We start from the raw sequence: 15,149 nt of genomic DNA, 5'->3' as shown, positions 1-15,149 counted from the left end.
AAAACCAAATAAATAGAAAGAACTCTAAAAAGGATACAAAATAAGTGTCCAGAGGAAAAACCCAAAGTACTAGCAAGGGAGAAAAGGATGATACAGCAGTTAGGACGCCACTCAGCGCTGTTGCACACGCAAGGCCCTGGGCTCCATGCTTACCACTGAGAAGGAAAAACGTACTATTTTCCTGAGTGGGAGCACTCAGCACTATTGTCTTGAGTGGGAGTCCTCAGTATTATTGTCCTGAGTGGGAGTTCAGCAGGAAGGTCATTTCCTCCCCATTAATCAGAATGTTTTGAAAGCTACAGCAGCTCTTTCTGGTCTCAGGGCAGAAGCAAGATGGTGAAGGAAATGTCATTATTTGCAGAGGGCTGAGTCCTACCACCTCTGGAGTTAGCCTGTGGTCAATGTGCCCAGCCTACCACCACAAGAGAAAGTCTAACCAGAGTGCCAAGATTAAGAGAAAAAATATGGAAAAACAGCCCAGGACAGGGCAAATGAAGTACCTAAGTTTGATATCTGCAGACCACCGTGGTGGCACCGGGAAGACAGAAGGAGGCACATCTCTGTGAATCTGAGGCCAGTCTGGTGTACACAGTATCTCTAGGCCAACCAGGAATTAAGTCCCTGTCTCAAGAAAATAAAAAATAAAAATTATGTATTGCAGATTCAGGCATGAATTTTTCCAAAGAACCACACCTGAATCCAAGAGGACAGGTAAATTCACCTTGAGAATTTCAACAGTCATACAATAAATGTTCTAGTTTTAAAAACTATGGGGAAAGAAAGCTACCTCTACCTCCATCAACAGCAAAAAGTTTGAGGGTAGAGCCTAACACAGTTGATATTAAGTTTCCAGTGAAAAATAAAATTCTCAGGACAAAGTATAAAGGGGAGAAAAGGCAGGAAGTGGTGAGTTCCACCTGTAAGGATAACACAGGATGCTGTGAGACTTGCGTGTAAAGAAGGCATTATCAGAGAAAAGAAAGGGGTCGAGGATGTAGCTCGGGTGGTTCAGCTTAGCAAGTACAGAGCCCCAGGTTTAATCCCCAGGACCACACAGAAGCACGTTATGGCAGATGCCTGTAACCCCAGCACTCTGAAGGTGAAAACTGGAGGTCATCCTTGGCTACAGGAGACTTTGTATCAAAGAATAAAATTTAAAAAATAAACACTGGAATGTAGTATAGGTAAAGGCAATATGAATTACTCAGTAAGATGATACAGCCATATAGAAAGCTGAATTATGTTGGCTTTTGCGAGTCAACATCCAAGGAAATCCACAGCCTGGCCAGTCACAGGACTCTAGAGGCAAGCAAGCAGCACACATTTAAGTCTTGGAAAGTACACAGACTTTACCAGCTCTCAGGAGCCTGAACCTTATACCAAGATAAATAGACTGTAAGGCCAAGAGTGGTGGTGCACACCTTTAATCCTAGCACTGAGGAGGCAGAAGGAGGAGGAAGAGGATCTCTGTGAGTTCTAAACCAGTGTGGTCCAACTCCAGGCAGCCAGGGATACATACTGGGACCCTGTCTTAAATAAATAAGTTAATTTTAAAACAAGACAACAAATGTTCTAAAGAAAAACTTAAGAGTTGTCCTCTGTTAATAATCTTGAAAGGCAGGACCTTGCAATACTACCACTCCATGAGCAAGCAGAGAAGGTAGGCACCCCAGTTTAAGGCCAGTCTATTCTACACAGTAAATCCCAAGCCACCCTGAAATACAGAATTAAACCCTGACTCAAAACAACAAAATAACATCATCATCTTCCAGAGCAGAAGGCCTTACAGATAAGAAAACTCAGAAACCACAAGGGACTAGACTGAAAACATGACACCATAAAAATCAAAATTCTGGCAAAAACTACACAGAAAAAGCAAACTGGCTACCTACTGTGACAAAAAAAAAACAAACAAACAAAAAAAAAAAAAACAAAAAAAAAAATAAAAATAAACTTTTTTTTTCAGGCAGGCTCTGACCAATCTGAAATTCACTACATAAACCAGGCTGGCCTGGAACTCAGAGATATGTGCCAGCCTCTGCATCCAGAGCTGGGATTAAAGATATACACCACTCCTGTCCCAAAAGTCTTACTTTTAAACTGAAATATATACATAAACTCTTTCAAGTCTATAAGGAAAAATTAACAAGTCAAGAAACAGTCATGACAGGATATGAATTCTCTGAAAGGTGAATCCAAACAGCTTTGGAAAGAGAAAAACATGCTTGCTCTCAACAACACCTTGCACAATAAAACTATCAGATACAGCTTCTTGTCAACGGACTAATAAAGACTAAAACTTAATCTATTTAGAACATGATCATAAGCCCTCAGATTCAACCACATGACTCAAGATTGGTTTGTTCCTACAGATATTCTACAGAAGAATACTTTCCAGAAAGGACATGCGTAGCTTGTGCAGTTTCTGTTGGTGGTGGTGGTGAGGGATGGGTACATGGCCTACAGGTGCAGGTAGAGGCCAGAGCACAGTGTGAAGTGTCCTTTATCTTCACCTTACTGCCGAGAGACAGGGTCTCTCACTCAATCAGAAGCTTACCCTTAGGCTAGGCTGGCTGGCCAGGGAGCTCTCAGGATCAGCCCATCTCTACCAGTCAGTGATAGCGTTACACACACCACAGTCACGGCAGGCTTTTTACATAGGTGTTGGGAATTCCACAGCGAGGGTCTCATGCTGGCAGAGCAAGTGCCAAACCATCTGAGCAGCCCGAAAAGACTGAAAAAACTGTCCTTAACAGAGGGCTGGATGAATAAACCATAGTATGTACATCTCATGGCATTCCCTGCAGCCATTAAAAAGAACAAGGTGTAATCCCAGCACTTGGGAGGCAGAGGCAGGCGGATTTCTGAGTTCGAGGCCAGCCTGGTCTACAGAGTGAGTTCCAGGACAGCCAGGGCTACACAGAGAAACCCTGTCTCGAAAAAAACAAACAAACAAACAAACAAACAAAAACAAAAAACAAGGTGGCTGGCTGTGGTGGCCTATGCCTTTAGTCCCAGCACTTGGGAGGAAGAGGCAGGGAACTCTGAGTTCAAGGCCAGCGTGGTCTACAGAGTGAATTCCAGGACAGCCAGGGATACAGGAAACCTGTCTCAGGGTGGGGTTGAACCTGTCCAAGACATAGACCTAAAATACAAAAGGAGATGAGCAAACAGACCTTTCAGTGGTGCACGCCTTTAATCCCCAACACTCAGGGAGGCAGAGGCAGGTAGATCTGAGTAGCCCAGCTTGGTTTACAGAGCACTCTCCAGTCCCAACTGGGGCTACCCAGAGAAACTCTTAAATTTTTTAATAATAATAACAGAAAGAAAGGAAAATGGGCAGTGTATTTCCATTTGTATCTGGGATATGTGTGCTTATGCTTGTGTATAAACAGGTTTGGAAAGTGGTAAAGGTAGCTGACCTTTAGGGGGATAAGATCCTGAGAGCACCATACCAACTGTGTTTTTGTAACGTAAAACCCTCTGTATCGTATTAGCAAGCTTTAAGAACAATGTTCACACACAGAGGAAGGCTATGCATGATTCCAAGAAGCAGTGCCCTTCCACTTGACAGTATGCGCTCAATAACTCGAAGAATCTTCAAGGCAGAAGCTACAACATAAAAAAACGAGCCTCCTGCGATTCTTTGAGGGGCTTGGGGGAGGGGTGACGCTGTATTTTATTTTTCGGTGGGTGGGTGGGTGTACTTTCGGAGGTTATGTTCAGGAGGGACGATTATCAAGATGGTGAGCCCACAGTGGGCATGGACCAGAGTTCAAGGACAACTTCAGACCTTATAGTCACTTATAACATAAATTCGTGTCTGTGCGTGTAATATCTGGCGTCTTTCTGGGTTTATTTGGAGAAAAGGCTGGCCTGGGGCTCATGGCAATACCCCGGCCTCCGGGTCCGGAGCGCTGGGATGTGCACCACTCCTGGAGCGCGCAATTCTTATGCATTTTTTAGTTTCCTGGCTGGAGACTCCGGAGCCGCGCCACGGCCCCTTTCCTACGCCGCCGCACTGGGCACTGCGCGTGGCAGGGCGGGTGGCCGCCAGGCGCCACTTACTTGTCTGGGACGCCGGGTGCTCCTGGCTCCTCTGGAAGGGGTACCTGAAGAGCAGCTTATTGCCCCTGCTGCCAGAGCTCACCAGGATCACGCTGATAGGGCTGGTATTGTCCCCCATCCTGCTGGAGCCCGGCGTGCGCCCAAGGGGAACTCGCGTGGGGAGCACCGACAGTGGGCAGAAGCAGAAGGCAGGCGCCGGGCCCTCAGGGACACAGAGGAAGCCGGCGCCTCGGCCACGGCGCTCACTCTCGCGAGACTTCGCCGAGCGGCGCGCCACAGCCCCCGCGCATGCTCGGAAGGCCGACTGCGCCGGCACGATAGTTTGGCTGTCTGTAAGGGACCCTGTCTGCAGTTTAAAGTCATACACTCGATTTAACCAGAGCGTATAAACTTAAAATACGAGAAAGGCAGGAGCAGTGGTCGGGATCGTACCAGTCTGCGCATCACGTAACAATAATGTTTCCAAACTTTACAAAGAAAGGAAAATAGTCATATTTCATCCCTTCCCCCCCCCCCCCCCCCCCCCCGGCTCCCGGCCCCAGCTATTACTCAATGAGAAAGAAGGTACCATTTGATTATTTGCCAGTGTCTGAGAATTGCGCTTCTGTTTGCCCTTTGATGGTTTGGATGTGTGAGGTGAAAGGGATGGTACCCTCTGACTCATTTTGCAAGCCTTTATCACAGTCGTGTGTTTCCTAGCCGGGGTCTGACAGCACTGGATAGGGGAACGCAGGACTAACCAACCTCGGGTGCATCACCTCAACCTCCAAGGTGTCCACATCATTGCGAAGAAATACCTTCAGCTATTACAGAAACCAAAACCTAGGGTCACACCGTGGCCTTGTGGATAAGTGGACTCCACTGAGGACCCCAGTTTCCCCACAGGAAGCTGGATTTGAAGCTGCTGTGAAGGGGCCGGGTTAGCCTGAGCTCTGCAGGGCACAGACTCTAGTGTTAAAGTCTCACAGAAGCTAGGCCTCATTTCAAATGTAATGTGGATTCAAAGCCTCCTCTGCAGAAGAGGTAGACTTTTGGAAACTGGAACTTTGGACCCTTGTTCCCCACCCCCACAGTCTCCCTCGATCAGAGTAGAGAAACCATATGGATCCCAGGCCTTATCTGTCCTGTCACTTGCTCAGGCCAAGGGCTGGGTGGGGCTCACAGACAGTATCTGGGAGCCACCATCACCACTGAGTGTTCCCCTCCAGGAAAGAGCCACTTGCCCACAACAGCAAGAGGAATAGTTTTAAACTCTCTGCCCTGTCCTGGATCCTGTGGCTAGAGATGCCCCTTCATCACACTGAAGCAGAAGTTGAGTCTACTTCATCAGAAAGGTTTAACCAGGGAAACTGAACGGACAAGGTTAATTTGCCTCCCATGGTCACCTTTCTTGGGGTATTTACAGACCCCCAGTCTGGTCTCTTCTACTTGATTGAGCAGACAGACCTCGTCTGAGTCAAACTACTCAAGTTCAAAATGTGCCTGGAGCTTGCAGTTCTGACTATAGGTCAGCAGCTCCAGCTTCCTGGGCTCCACACAGGTCTGGGCTCTTTGTGTCCACAGATTGAGCAGCCAAGATGGCCCCCACACAGTCAGCATCCCCACCCACAGCAAACCGTTCAGGTACTTCCCTCCTCTGTGAGAACCACAGGCACTGTTAATAATCTCCTTGAGTGTCTATGCCCTTACCCTAAAACAAAACAAAACCCCACCGAGGACAGAGCTGCTCTTACAGAGTGGCTCTGAGGGTTGAGGATGCAAAACAGAGTTTGGTGCCGTGTGAGGAACTTAGAAAGCACTTGGTAAATGTCATCGATTGATGCCACACAAAAGAATCCAGTGCAAACTGATGTCACACACAGAGAATGGCACTGCAAAGCTTTTAAAAATGTGCTTAAACTCTCTCTTAATCCTGACATTTGGGCTTGCTTTGATTCAGTTTTGTTTTGTTTTGAGACAGAGTTTCTCTGTGTAGTCCTGGTTGTCCTGGAACTCACAGAGATCCACCCACCTCTGCCCCCTGAGTGCTGGGATTAAAGGTATATACCACTGCACCCAGATACTCTTTATTTTACTTTATTTTATATATTTTATATTCTGGTTTTATTTGAGGTTGAAGAATCAGAAGTTCAAGATCATCCTTGGCTATATATTGAGCTTGAGGCTAGCTCTAGATACAGAAAATCCTGTCTGTCCAAAAATCAAAGAAAATTGAATAAAAAAAAAAAAAAGAAGAAGAAGCAAGGCCTAGCAGCATATATGTGCACATTTCAGCAACCCCAGCACTCCAGAAGGCGAAGCACAACATAATGATTTTGAGTCCTTTGGCTTCCTAATGAGTTCTGAGCTAGCCTGGACTACATAATGGGGACGTTTCAAAATATAAAAAGGTGCCAGGAATGGTGGATGCCTCTAATACTCAGGAGGCAAAGACAGAAGGGTTGCTGCAAGTTCAACACCAGTGTGAGCTGCGTAGCAAGAAGTTCCAGGGAAGCAAGACCTCAATTCAAAAGCCAAGGAGTAGGAGTGGGGGGGAAGGGACAGAAATGGGGCCAGTTATGTAAGTTAGATAGCTTATGGGTAAAGGCACTTGCCACGAAGTCTGACAGCCTGAGTCCTATCCCAGGAAGCAACACAGGAGAAGGAGAGTGCCAATTCCCACAGGTTGCACTCTGACCTCCACACCTGTGCCATGGCATACAACAATGTTCCTCCCCCCCCCCAAAAAAAAATAGTAAATAAAATGAAACTTATTTTTTAAATACAAAAATACTGGCGTAACATTTTATAAGTAAGCAATGGAGTAGCATTTGTGCATTCAGGATAGTATACAGCCATCACTCTCTGGTTCTACATTTTTGCCACCTCGAAAAGGGATCTCCCTCTGAGCACCAGATCCCCACCCCCCTCACTCCAGTCTGATAACCATAACCCACTCTCTGTGTATACCGATAGATCTGCCTGTTCTGAACCTTCGCTGTCTGTCACATCACATCTGGGACTCTGTGTCTCTCACTTTAAATGTTTTCAAGGTCTATCTTCACTGTGGTCTGTATCATCTCTCCATTTTTAAGGCTGGACAATGTCTCATTGTACAGAACTATCATAATTATAATTTGTCTGTCATACACTGATGGACATCTAGGCTGTTTCCAACCTCAGGGTATCTCAAATAGAAGGGTGTGTCATTTTTCCAGCAGGTCAGCAAATTCACTACTTAACTGCATTGAAACTACAAACTTCTTTCTTTTCTTCTTTGAGACAAGGTCTCTGTCACCCAGGCTGACCTGGGACACACTATGTAGCTCAGCCTGACAGCAAACTCACAACAATCCTCCTGCTTCAACTCCACGACTGGAAGGTATTACAGCCGTATGTCACCACTCTTAAGTTTAAGATTACAAATTTGCCAAGCAGTGGTGGCTCACACCTTTAATCCCAGGCAGGGGCAGGTGGGTCTCTGTGAGTTTGAGGCTAGTCTGGTCTACAGAGCTAGTAGTTCCAGGACAGCCAGGGCTACACAGCAAACCCCTGTCTCTCAACCCCCCCCCCAAAAAAAATTACCAACTGTTCGCCATTACTCATCACAATAAAGCAGGGTTGGAGATATATCTCAGTGTCTGCTCAGCACGAACAAGGCTTGAGATTTGATTTCCAGTGTTAGAAGAGGCACTACACACTACAGAGTTGGGAGGAGATAAAACGTGTAAAACTGACAAAGAAATTATATCCATACTATTTTCAAATTCCAACACAACAGTAAGACCAGCACAACAGAAAAATAAACATCTAGATACTTCAGAAGGAGGAAATCCAGTAGCCAGTGAAGTCGTGAAAAGGAGCCTTACTTACTAGCAGGAACGGAAATGGAAACCACAAGAGAATAACTTCATCCTGACCAGAAAGGCTAAATTAAAGGACACTAAGACTAGCTGTGCCCGATGTTGGGGAGGGAAACTCACACCACCAGCAGAAATGCAAATTGACCATCATTTGGAAAAGTTCCCACGCCAACCCCCCTCCCCCATTCTTTCTCTAACGCTGAAAATGCGTGTGTCATGATTGGCCCTGCAGCTCAGTTGGGAAAGCGCATGAAGCCCTGGCTTCAGTCCCCAGCACCACACAAAGTGTTTGTGATGACACACACCTGCAATCTCAATACTCAAGAGGTAGAGGCAGAAGAAGCAGAAGTCCAGGATCACCCATGGCTACCTAAAAAGTTTGAGGCTAGCCTGAGATACATGAGACCTTGTCAGAGTTGTGGTGGGGAGAGAGAAGAAAGAACATTTGGGTTGTTTCCATTTCAGGGTATGATGGGTAATATTGTTGCAATGGCCCTGACTGAAGGCCAGCAGTTGGTTACACTATAGCTGATGATTTCAAGAAAGGCTTAAAGAACTGTCTTCCTGTGGTTTACTGGCTATTCTAAATGATCAAAAGAGAATGACTGTTGTATTTGAAAGAAACAACACATAGTGATGCTCTTACTATGCCATGTTTCATTTCTCCTGAGTGTATATGCAGTAATGGAAATACAACAAGATCATGTGGTAAGACCACCTTTAACTTTTATCTATCTATCTGGCTGACTGTCCATCCATCTGTCTATTTATTTATTTATTTATTTATTTATTTATTTATTTATAGACAGGATCTTTCTACTTAGGATAGCCCTGGCTGTCCTGGAACTTCCTACGTAGACCAGACTGGTTTCAAGCTAACCAAGATCTTCCTGCCTCCACCTCCCAAGTGCTGGGATGCAAGGTGTGCTCCACCACACTCTGCACACTGCCTTTAACCTTTCGAGGAACTACCAAACTGCTTCCCAGCGTGTACCATTTTCTCTTTCCCCGTTGCATCTCATCCAGATTGCAATTTCTTCACATCTTCTCTAACACTTTTATTGTGTCTATTTGTTTAAGCTTGCTTGTTTGTTCTTCAAGACAGGGTTTCTCTGTGTAGCTCTGGCTGTCTTGGAACTCATTCTGCAGACCAGACTGGCCTGGAACTCCTCAGAGATCTGCCTACTTCTCCCTCCCAAGTGCTAAGACTAAAGTCCTGTGCCACCACCCTGGCTCTATCTTGTCTTTTTACCTACGGGCACTCTAGTAGCTCTAAAGTAGTATATGTATGTACAGCATTTGTCTGTTTGTTTTTGATACAATGTCTCACACTGTAACTCAGGTTAGCTTGCAGAAATTACTATGTAGCCCAGCCTCCACTGTGTGACAATCTACATGACTTTGCCCCCCTAAGGTTGGGATCACAGACAATCATCATGATGTCTGGTGTTGTTTATCCCATTTGAAGAAATAGTCAAAACTTCATTAGCTAATAAAAAGATAAAGAGCTGTACATTCACATGGACAAATAACAAAGGGGACAGGAGAGATGGCTCAGCCCTTAAGAGCACTTGCTAATCGTCAAGAGGGTCCAAGTTTGGTTTTCTAGCACCCATATCAGGTGGCTCACCTGTAACTCTGAACTCCAAGGGATCTGGTGTTGTCAGGCCTTTGCAGCCACTCCAACACATGGCATACAATCATACACACACACACACACACACACACACAAGCATGCACACGAGCGAGCACACACATATAAATAAAAAGAATAAATATAAATAAAAGAATAAACACAAAGGAACCAACTGACACAATGAAGAATCAATAAGAGTATCATGCTAAGTAAAAGAAGTCAGGTTTTAAAAGTTACAATACTGCTGGTTAAATACTTTGCCCCTTTTACAATTACTTCTCTCTTCCTGTTTATAATTTTTAAAAATTCATTTACCTTTATTTTATGTTCATTGGTGTTTCATTTGCATGTATGTCTATGTGGGAGTGTTGGATCTTGTTCTTATAGATAGTTCTGAGCTGCCATGCGGATGCTGGGATTTGAATCCAGGTTCTCTGGAAGAGCAGTCAGTGCCCTTAATCACTGAGCCATCTCTCCAGCCTGCCCTCCCAAGATATAATTTTAAAAGCATACGTTGGATAACTTTTGCCAGGTAGTGGTGGCACACACCATTAATCCCAGCACTCAGGAAGCAGAGGCAGAGGCAGCTGGATCCTGTGAGTTTGAGGCCAGCCTGGTCTACAGAATGAGTTCCAGGACAGACGAGGCTACAAAGAGAAACCCTGTCTCAAAAAAATAAATAAATAAAATAAAATAAAATAAATAAAAATCAATTAGTAAGCAAAAATTATTTCTCTCATTCTGCAGGATATTACTCAACTTTGAGCCTTACAGCTATAGTAATCAAGGCAGTGTCGTTGTGGCTAAATGTGGGTATGTAAATCAGTGGGACAGACTAGAGTTGAGAAACTGTCTTATAAAAATATGGGTCAGCAAAGATGGCTCAGTGGGTAAAGGCGCTTGCTGCCATGCCTGTTAGACAGAATTCCATCCCTAGGATCTACATGGTTGAAGACAGGAACAGATCCTGAAAAGGTGTCCTCTGACCTCCAGTTGTGTGCTATGGCACAATAAATAATTAAAATGTAATGAAAACATGTCTAATTAATGTTTACACTTTGTCTTGGCCAAGATGCAGAGAAGAGACAGCTAATTAGCATGGGGTGGGAGAGCGTAGAGCTGAGGATAGAATTCAGAGCCCCATACATGCTAAGCAAGCACATATTCCCTGCCCCCTGTATAACCATTTGCTGCCAATCAGTATGCGAAGTGAATTTAATGGAGACACTAGAGCCTTTACAACAATTGACAGTGGAACAGACATCTATGGACCAAAAAAAAAAAAAAAAAAAAAAAAAAAAAGAAATAAAGAAAGAAAAGAAAAAAAAAAAAAAAAAAGAAAAGAAAAATTAACATGGGCCTAACCCTCACACTTCATACAAAAATTATCTCTCAGAGTGAATCACCTATGCAAACATAAAACAAACACGAAACTTTTAGAAGAAAATATAGATAAAAATCTTTGTGTTTTGTGGATTTTTAGGTATAAAAAAGAATTCTTTCTTAAGCTGGGCATGATGACCCACACCTTCAACCCCAGCAAAAGGGAAGTAGAAACAGATAGGTCTAAAAGAGCCAGCCTGGTCTACATAGCAAGTTCTAGGACAGCCAATGCTTCACAGTAAGCCCTTGAATCAAGAAAGGGAGCAGGGATTTTTTCTTCCACTTAATTTAATTTTAAGATAGGGTCTCACTATGAAGCCCTGGCTGACCTGGAACTTGCTATGTAGACCAGGCTGCCCTCAGGCTTGCCAAGATGCCTCTAACTCTGCCTCCTGTGTGCTGGCATTAAAATCAATTACCACCCAGTCCACCCCAAAAGAATGAGTTCCAAAATAGGAGCTTGATTAATTAGACTTGATCCAAATTAAAACGTTGACTCTATAAAAAGGACTATTAAAATGAACTGAGGGCTGGGTGAGATGCCACAGTGGGTAGAGGCCCTTAAAACCAAGCTTAACAGCATGAGGGGGTAGTCCTCTGACCTCCACACATGTGCACATGTGTGCCCTTCACACACAAAATAAATAAATGATGCATGAAAAGATTCAAGATGAACTGAAAAATGTAAACCTAGTAGAAGGTAATTGCACATAACATATCTGACCCCCCCCAAAATGCATCCAGATTTTACATAAAATGCCCATTAGTCACTAGTAAGAAAATGGCCCAGCTGAAATGTGCACAAGGTACCTTTTATAGGTGGACAAAGTGCTTGAGCAAAGACAATACCAATGATGGCAAATAGGCAGGCACACAGAGAGATCGTCCATCACTGGCCACTGGAAAAGTGCAATTTTCATTCACAATGCTACCTCAATATTGACCTGTCAAACAGCTAAGATTCAAAAACTCTGGCATTGATACACAGGAATATAAAACAGTAAAGACACTCGTGAAAACAGTTTCGCAATTCCTTATAAGGTTAAATATACACTTTGCATAAGCCAGGAATTCTACTCTTAGATACAGATGTATCGACAGGCATGGATAGAGAAATAGAATTGTAAGCTTATGCAGAGACCTCTCTATGAGTGTGGGTGAAGGATAAACTGCGGCTTAAGTTAGGAGCAAGAGGAAGATGAGGGCTTCAAATGGGGGGGCTCTGCAGTTTATGGGATGGTGGAACCACATAGATCTACATATGTGTCAGACCGGGACAATGAGCAAATCAACCCTAACTGCATGTTAAGAGAAAACTAATAGGCTCATGCATTTCATTGGACACTGGTTGGTACGGAGGGCTATGCTGCAGACTGTTTTCTTCTGTTGCCCTGTCACTTCCTCCTGGTGGGAGCAGACTTCCATGATCTTCCCTCAGTGCTGATTGAGAGGGACTACTGCTTCCTTGGAGGGAACCCAAGAGTCATGGAAATTAGGTGACAGGGATGGCACAATTTGTGATTCTGAAATGAGAAAGGACAGTGCAGATCTGGACACAGGAATGACCTCTTGACATGCCTGGGCCCCTATCTCTCCAGGATTCTGTGTGGGACTAAGACCAACACCCCTCCTAAGGCCATGGGGGTGGGCAGGAGTGATAGCACTTGCCCTTACAGTCCCACCAGGTCCTGATTCCCATTGTTGCTGGCTCTGATAACAGGCTCCACCTTGCAAGCCCCCTCCCCTCTCCTAACCAGTGAACACAGCCTGACAGGGCCCCTGACCATGTATATATAAGGAGACACTGGGGACTAGCACCATCAGGCCAGTCTCGAGTGCATTCAGCTCCAGCACAGCCTCCAGCCCTCACCACCGCTACCATGTCTCTGATGAAGAACGAGAGAGCTATCATCATGTCCATGTGGGAGAAGATGGCTCCTCAGGCCGAGCCCATCGGCACTGAGACTCTGGAGAGGTAAGTCCAGGCACCAAGGCTTGAGTAAGTGGGTCAGAAGAGGGATCAGCAAGACTGAAGTGACACAGAGCAGTTAGTGAGGAGAAGCCACTGAGGAGGAGTCGGTCATGAGGACGATGTGGTCAGGACAGTAAGGACAGAGGCAGTGAGGAAAACATAGAGAAGACTGAGAGATCACCGCTTGCGAGGACGGGGTCCAGGCAGGCAGCCAAGCTGCTAGAAGAGGTGGGCTGGCATTCACAGACCTTACTAGAGTCTTCTGGGTGGCTCTTGGGTATTTATTGAATGAATAAGAATGAATGGATGGATGAATGAGCTACAGGCACAGAGATACATAGATACAGGCCCTTGCCCTGGGGAGCCTAGTGCAACAGGAAGCATCACTCTTGGGATTGGTTTTTTTTTTTTTTAATTTAGTGTGTGTGTGGGGAGAGAGAGAGAGAGAGAGAGAGAGAGAGAGAGAGTAAGTACATAGTTGCCAGTGGATGCTAGAGGCATCTGTTTCCCTTGTTGTTTAGTTACAGACAGTTGTGAGTTCTCTTTGAGGCAGTAAGTGCTCTTAACCACTGAGCCATCTCTCCAAATGCTTTTTGTATTATTCAATGTACATTTATTTATTTATTTATTTATTTATTTTTTTGCATTTCACTTCATTTCCTTAAACACAGTGTGAAATACTATTTTGTTTTCTGTTTGATAGGTCTTTAAATTTGAGTATCCCTTAAATTTTGAGCCCAAGGCAAGAGCCAGGGTCCTAACCCTCCCCCTAACCAACACGTGTAAACTAGCTCTTTCTCCCGACCCCCCCCCCAGGCTCTTCTGCAGCTACCCGCAGACGAAGACCTACTTCCCGCACTTCGACCTGCACCATGGGTCGCAGCAGTTGCGTGCCCACGGCTCCAAGATCTTGACTGCTGTGGGCGATGCAGTCAAGAACATCGACAACCTTTCTGGGGCTTTGACTAAGCTGAGCGAGCTGCACGCCTACATCCTTCGTGTGGACCCAGTCAACTTCAAGGTGGGTTTGTAAGAATGGAGGGAGAGGTCAGCAGAGAAGGAGACAAGGAGAAAAAAAAAGCGGGTGGGTCTCCGCTGCACTGAACCCTGAACTTCTCTTCCCTCCGCAGCTCCTGTCCCACTGTCTGCTGGTCACACTGGCCGCACACTTCCCCACCGACTTCACCCCTGAGGTCCACGAAGCCTGGGACAAGTTCATGTCTATCCTGTCTTCCATCCTGACTGAGAAGTACCGCTAAGCGCCACTGCCAGAACCCCCAAGACCAGCTACAACCTGACCCCTCTCCTCCCCTTCATTGAACCCTCCCTCAAGTCTTTCCTAGAATCCCCAATAAATGGTTGAAGAAGAAATAACTGGTCCTGTGTATTCGGTCTCAGAGGGAAACAGGGATGTACTGGGGTTTGGCAGGAACACTGGTTACACACTGCCTAGAGGACATCCCTAAGGTGATTGGGGAAGGGTCTTGAGAACCCCAGAGTCACACAGCAGGCAGGAAGCAGAGCAGCCCATGGTCAGACCTGTGGTTCTCCTCACCTTCCCAAATTGCTTCCCACAGTGTGGTAGGTGGGTGTCAGGAACTCCTCAAAGTCTGATGTCATAACTTCTGCCACCTTGGCAGGTAAAGGGCGTCCCTGTCTCTAAAGGATAAAGGACTTCCAGTAACTGCCTTTATAGAAGTCATCACAGGTTCTGCGAGTTCAGAGCGAAGGCACGCACGCACAGGACTGAGTCTATGACAGAAACCCCATCCTTTGGCCTCTCTCTGGGCATGTTTCTATGGACAAGCAGACAAGCAGGAGGCCCTGTGTTCCTGCTGAGTTCAGCGATTCAGGGCTGGCCGGGTAGTGGGGCACTGTATGAAGAGGTCCCTAGAGCACTCCACTCCTGTGCCAAACTCAGCACCTGAGAGTGTGGCCACATTGCACCTGATTGCTTGCCACCAAACACATTCAGGGGAGCAGCTACTACTTGCATGGAGATGGCGGGTGGTCCCCAGGAAATAGCCCAGGACCAGCCTTACCATGTGGGGCACAAAGCTCACCTAAGGTTTCCCTGGGCGCTTGGCAGTGCTAAGGTTAGGGGGAAGCACATGGCTGCTCTACCTGCTCACTGACTGCTCAGATTCACAAACATCAAGATTTCCCACAGCTAAATGCCTGCCTGCTTAGTTAGAAGAGGTGCTGCAGCTAATCCTCAGATGGCACGTGTGTGACTTGTGGTAAGGCA

At 45.7% G+C, this 15,149-nt stretch overlaps 2 protein-coding genes across 6 annotated transcripts in view; one reads left to right on the top strand and one right to left on the bottom strand.

Annotated features, from left to right (window-relative positions):
* Positions 1-4,320, bottom strand: part of Nprl3 (NPR3 like, GATOR1 complex subunit) — a 36,762-nt gene extending 32,442 nt beyond the window's left edge. For 2 of the 5 annotated variants that reach the window (XM_076937126.1, XM_076937127.1), the window contains exons 1-2: positions 4,069-4,207; positions 501-621 (exon numbers count right to left, since the gene is read on the bottom strand). In XM_076937126.1, the coding sequence (XP_076793241.1) occupies positions 501-558 (58 nt within the window). In that variant the 5' untranslated portion in view covers positions 559-621; positions 4,069-4,207. Of the gene's footprint in view, positions 1-500; positions 622-4,068 lie in introns of all 5 variants that reach the window. The other 3 variants (XM_076937128.1, XM_034505616.2, XM_034505617.2) reach the window with 3 other exon arrangements.
* An 8,441-nt stretch (positions 4,321-12,761) lies between these two features.
* Hbz (hemoglobin subunit zeta) lies at positions 12,762-14,160 on the top strand. Its single transcript, XM_034505909.2, has 3 exons — positions 12,762-12,904; positions 13,718-13,922; positions 14,032-14,160. The coding sequence occupies exons 1-3, from the start codon at positions 12,810-12,812 to the stop codon at positions 14,158-14,160; spliced, it is 429 nt and encodes a 142-aa protein (XP_034361800.1). The 5' UTR covers positions 12,762-12,809.
* Positions 14,161-15,149: the final 989 nt, after the last annotated feature.

This window comes from Arvicanthis niloticus, chromosome 6, assembly GCF_011762505.2.
Source record: "Arvicanthis niloticus isolate mArvNil1 chromosome 6, mArvNil1.pat.X, whole genome shotgun sequence".
NCBI classification, from domain to species: domain Eukaryota; kingdom Metazoa; phylum Chordata; class Mammalia; order Rodentia; family Muridae; genus Arvicanthis; species Arvicanthis niloticus.
This window is presented reverse-complemented; position numbering and strand designations above follow the sequence as displayed.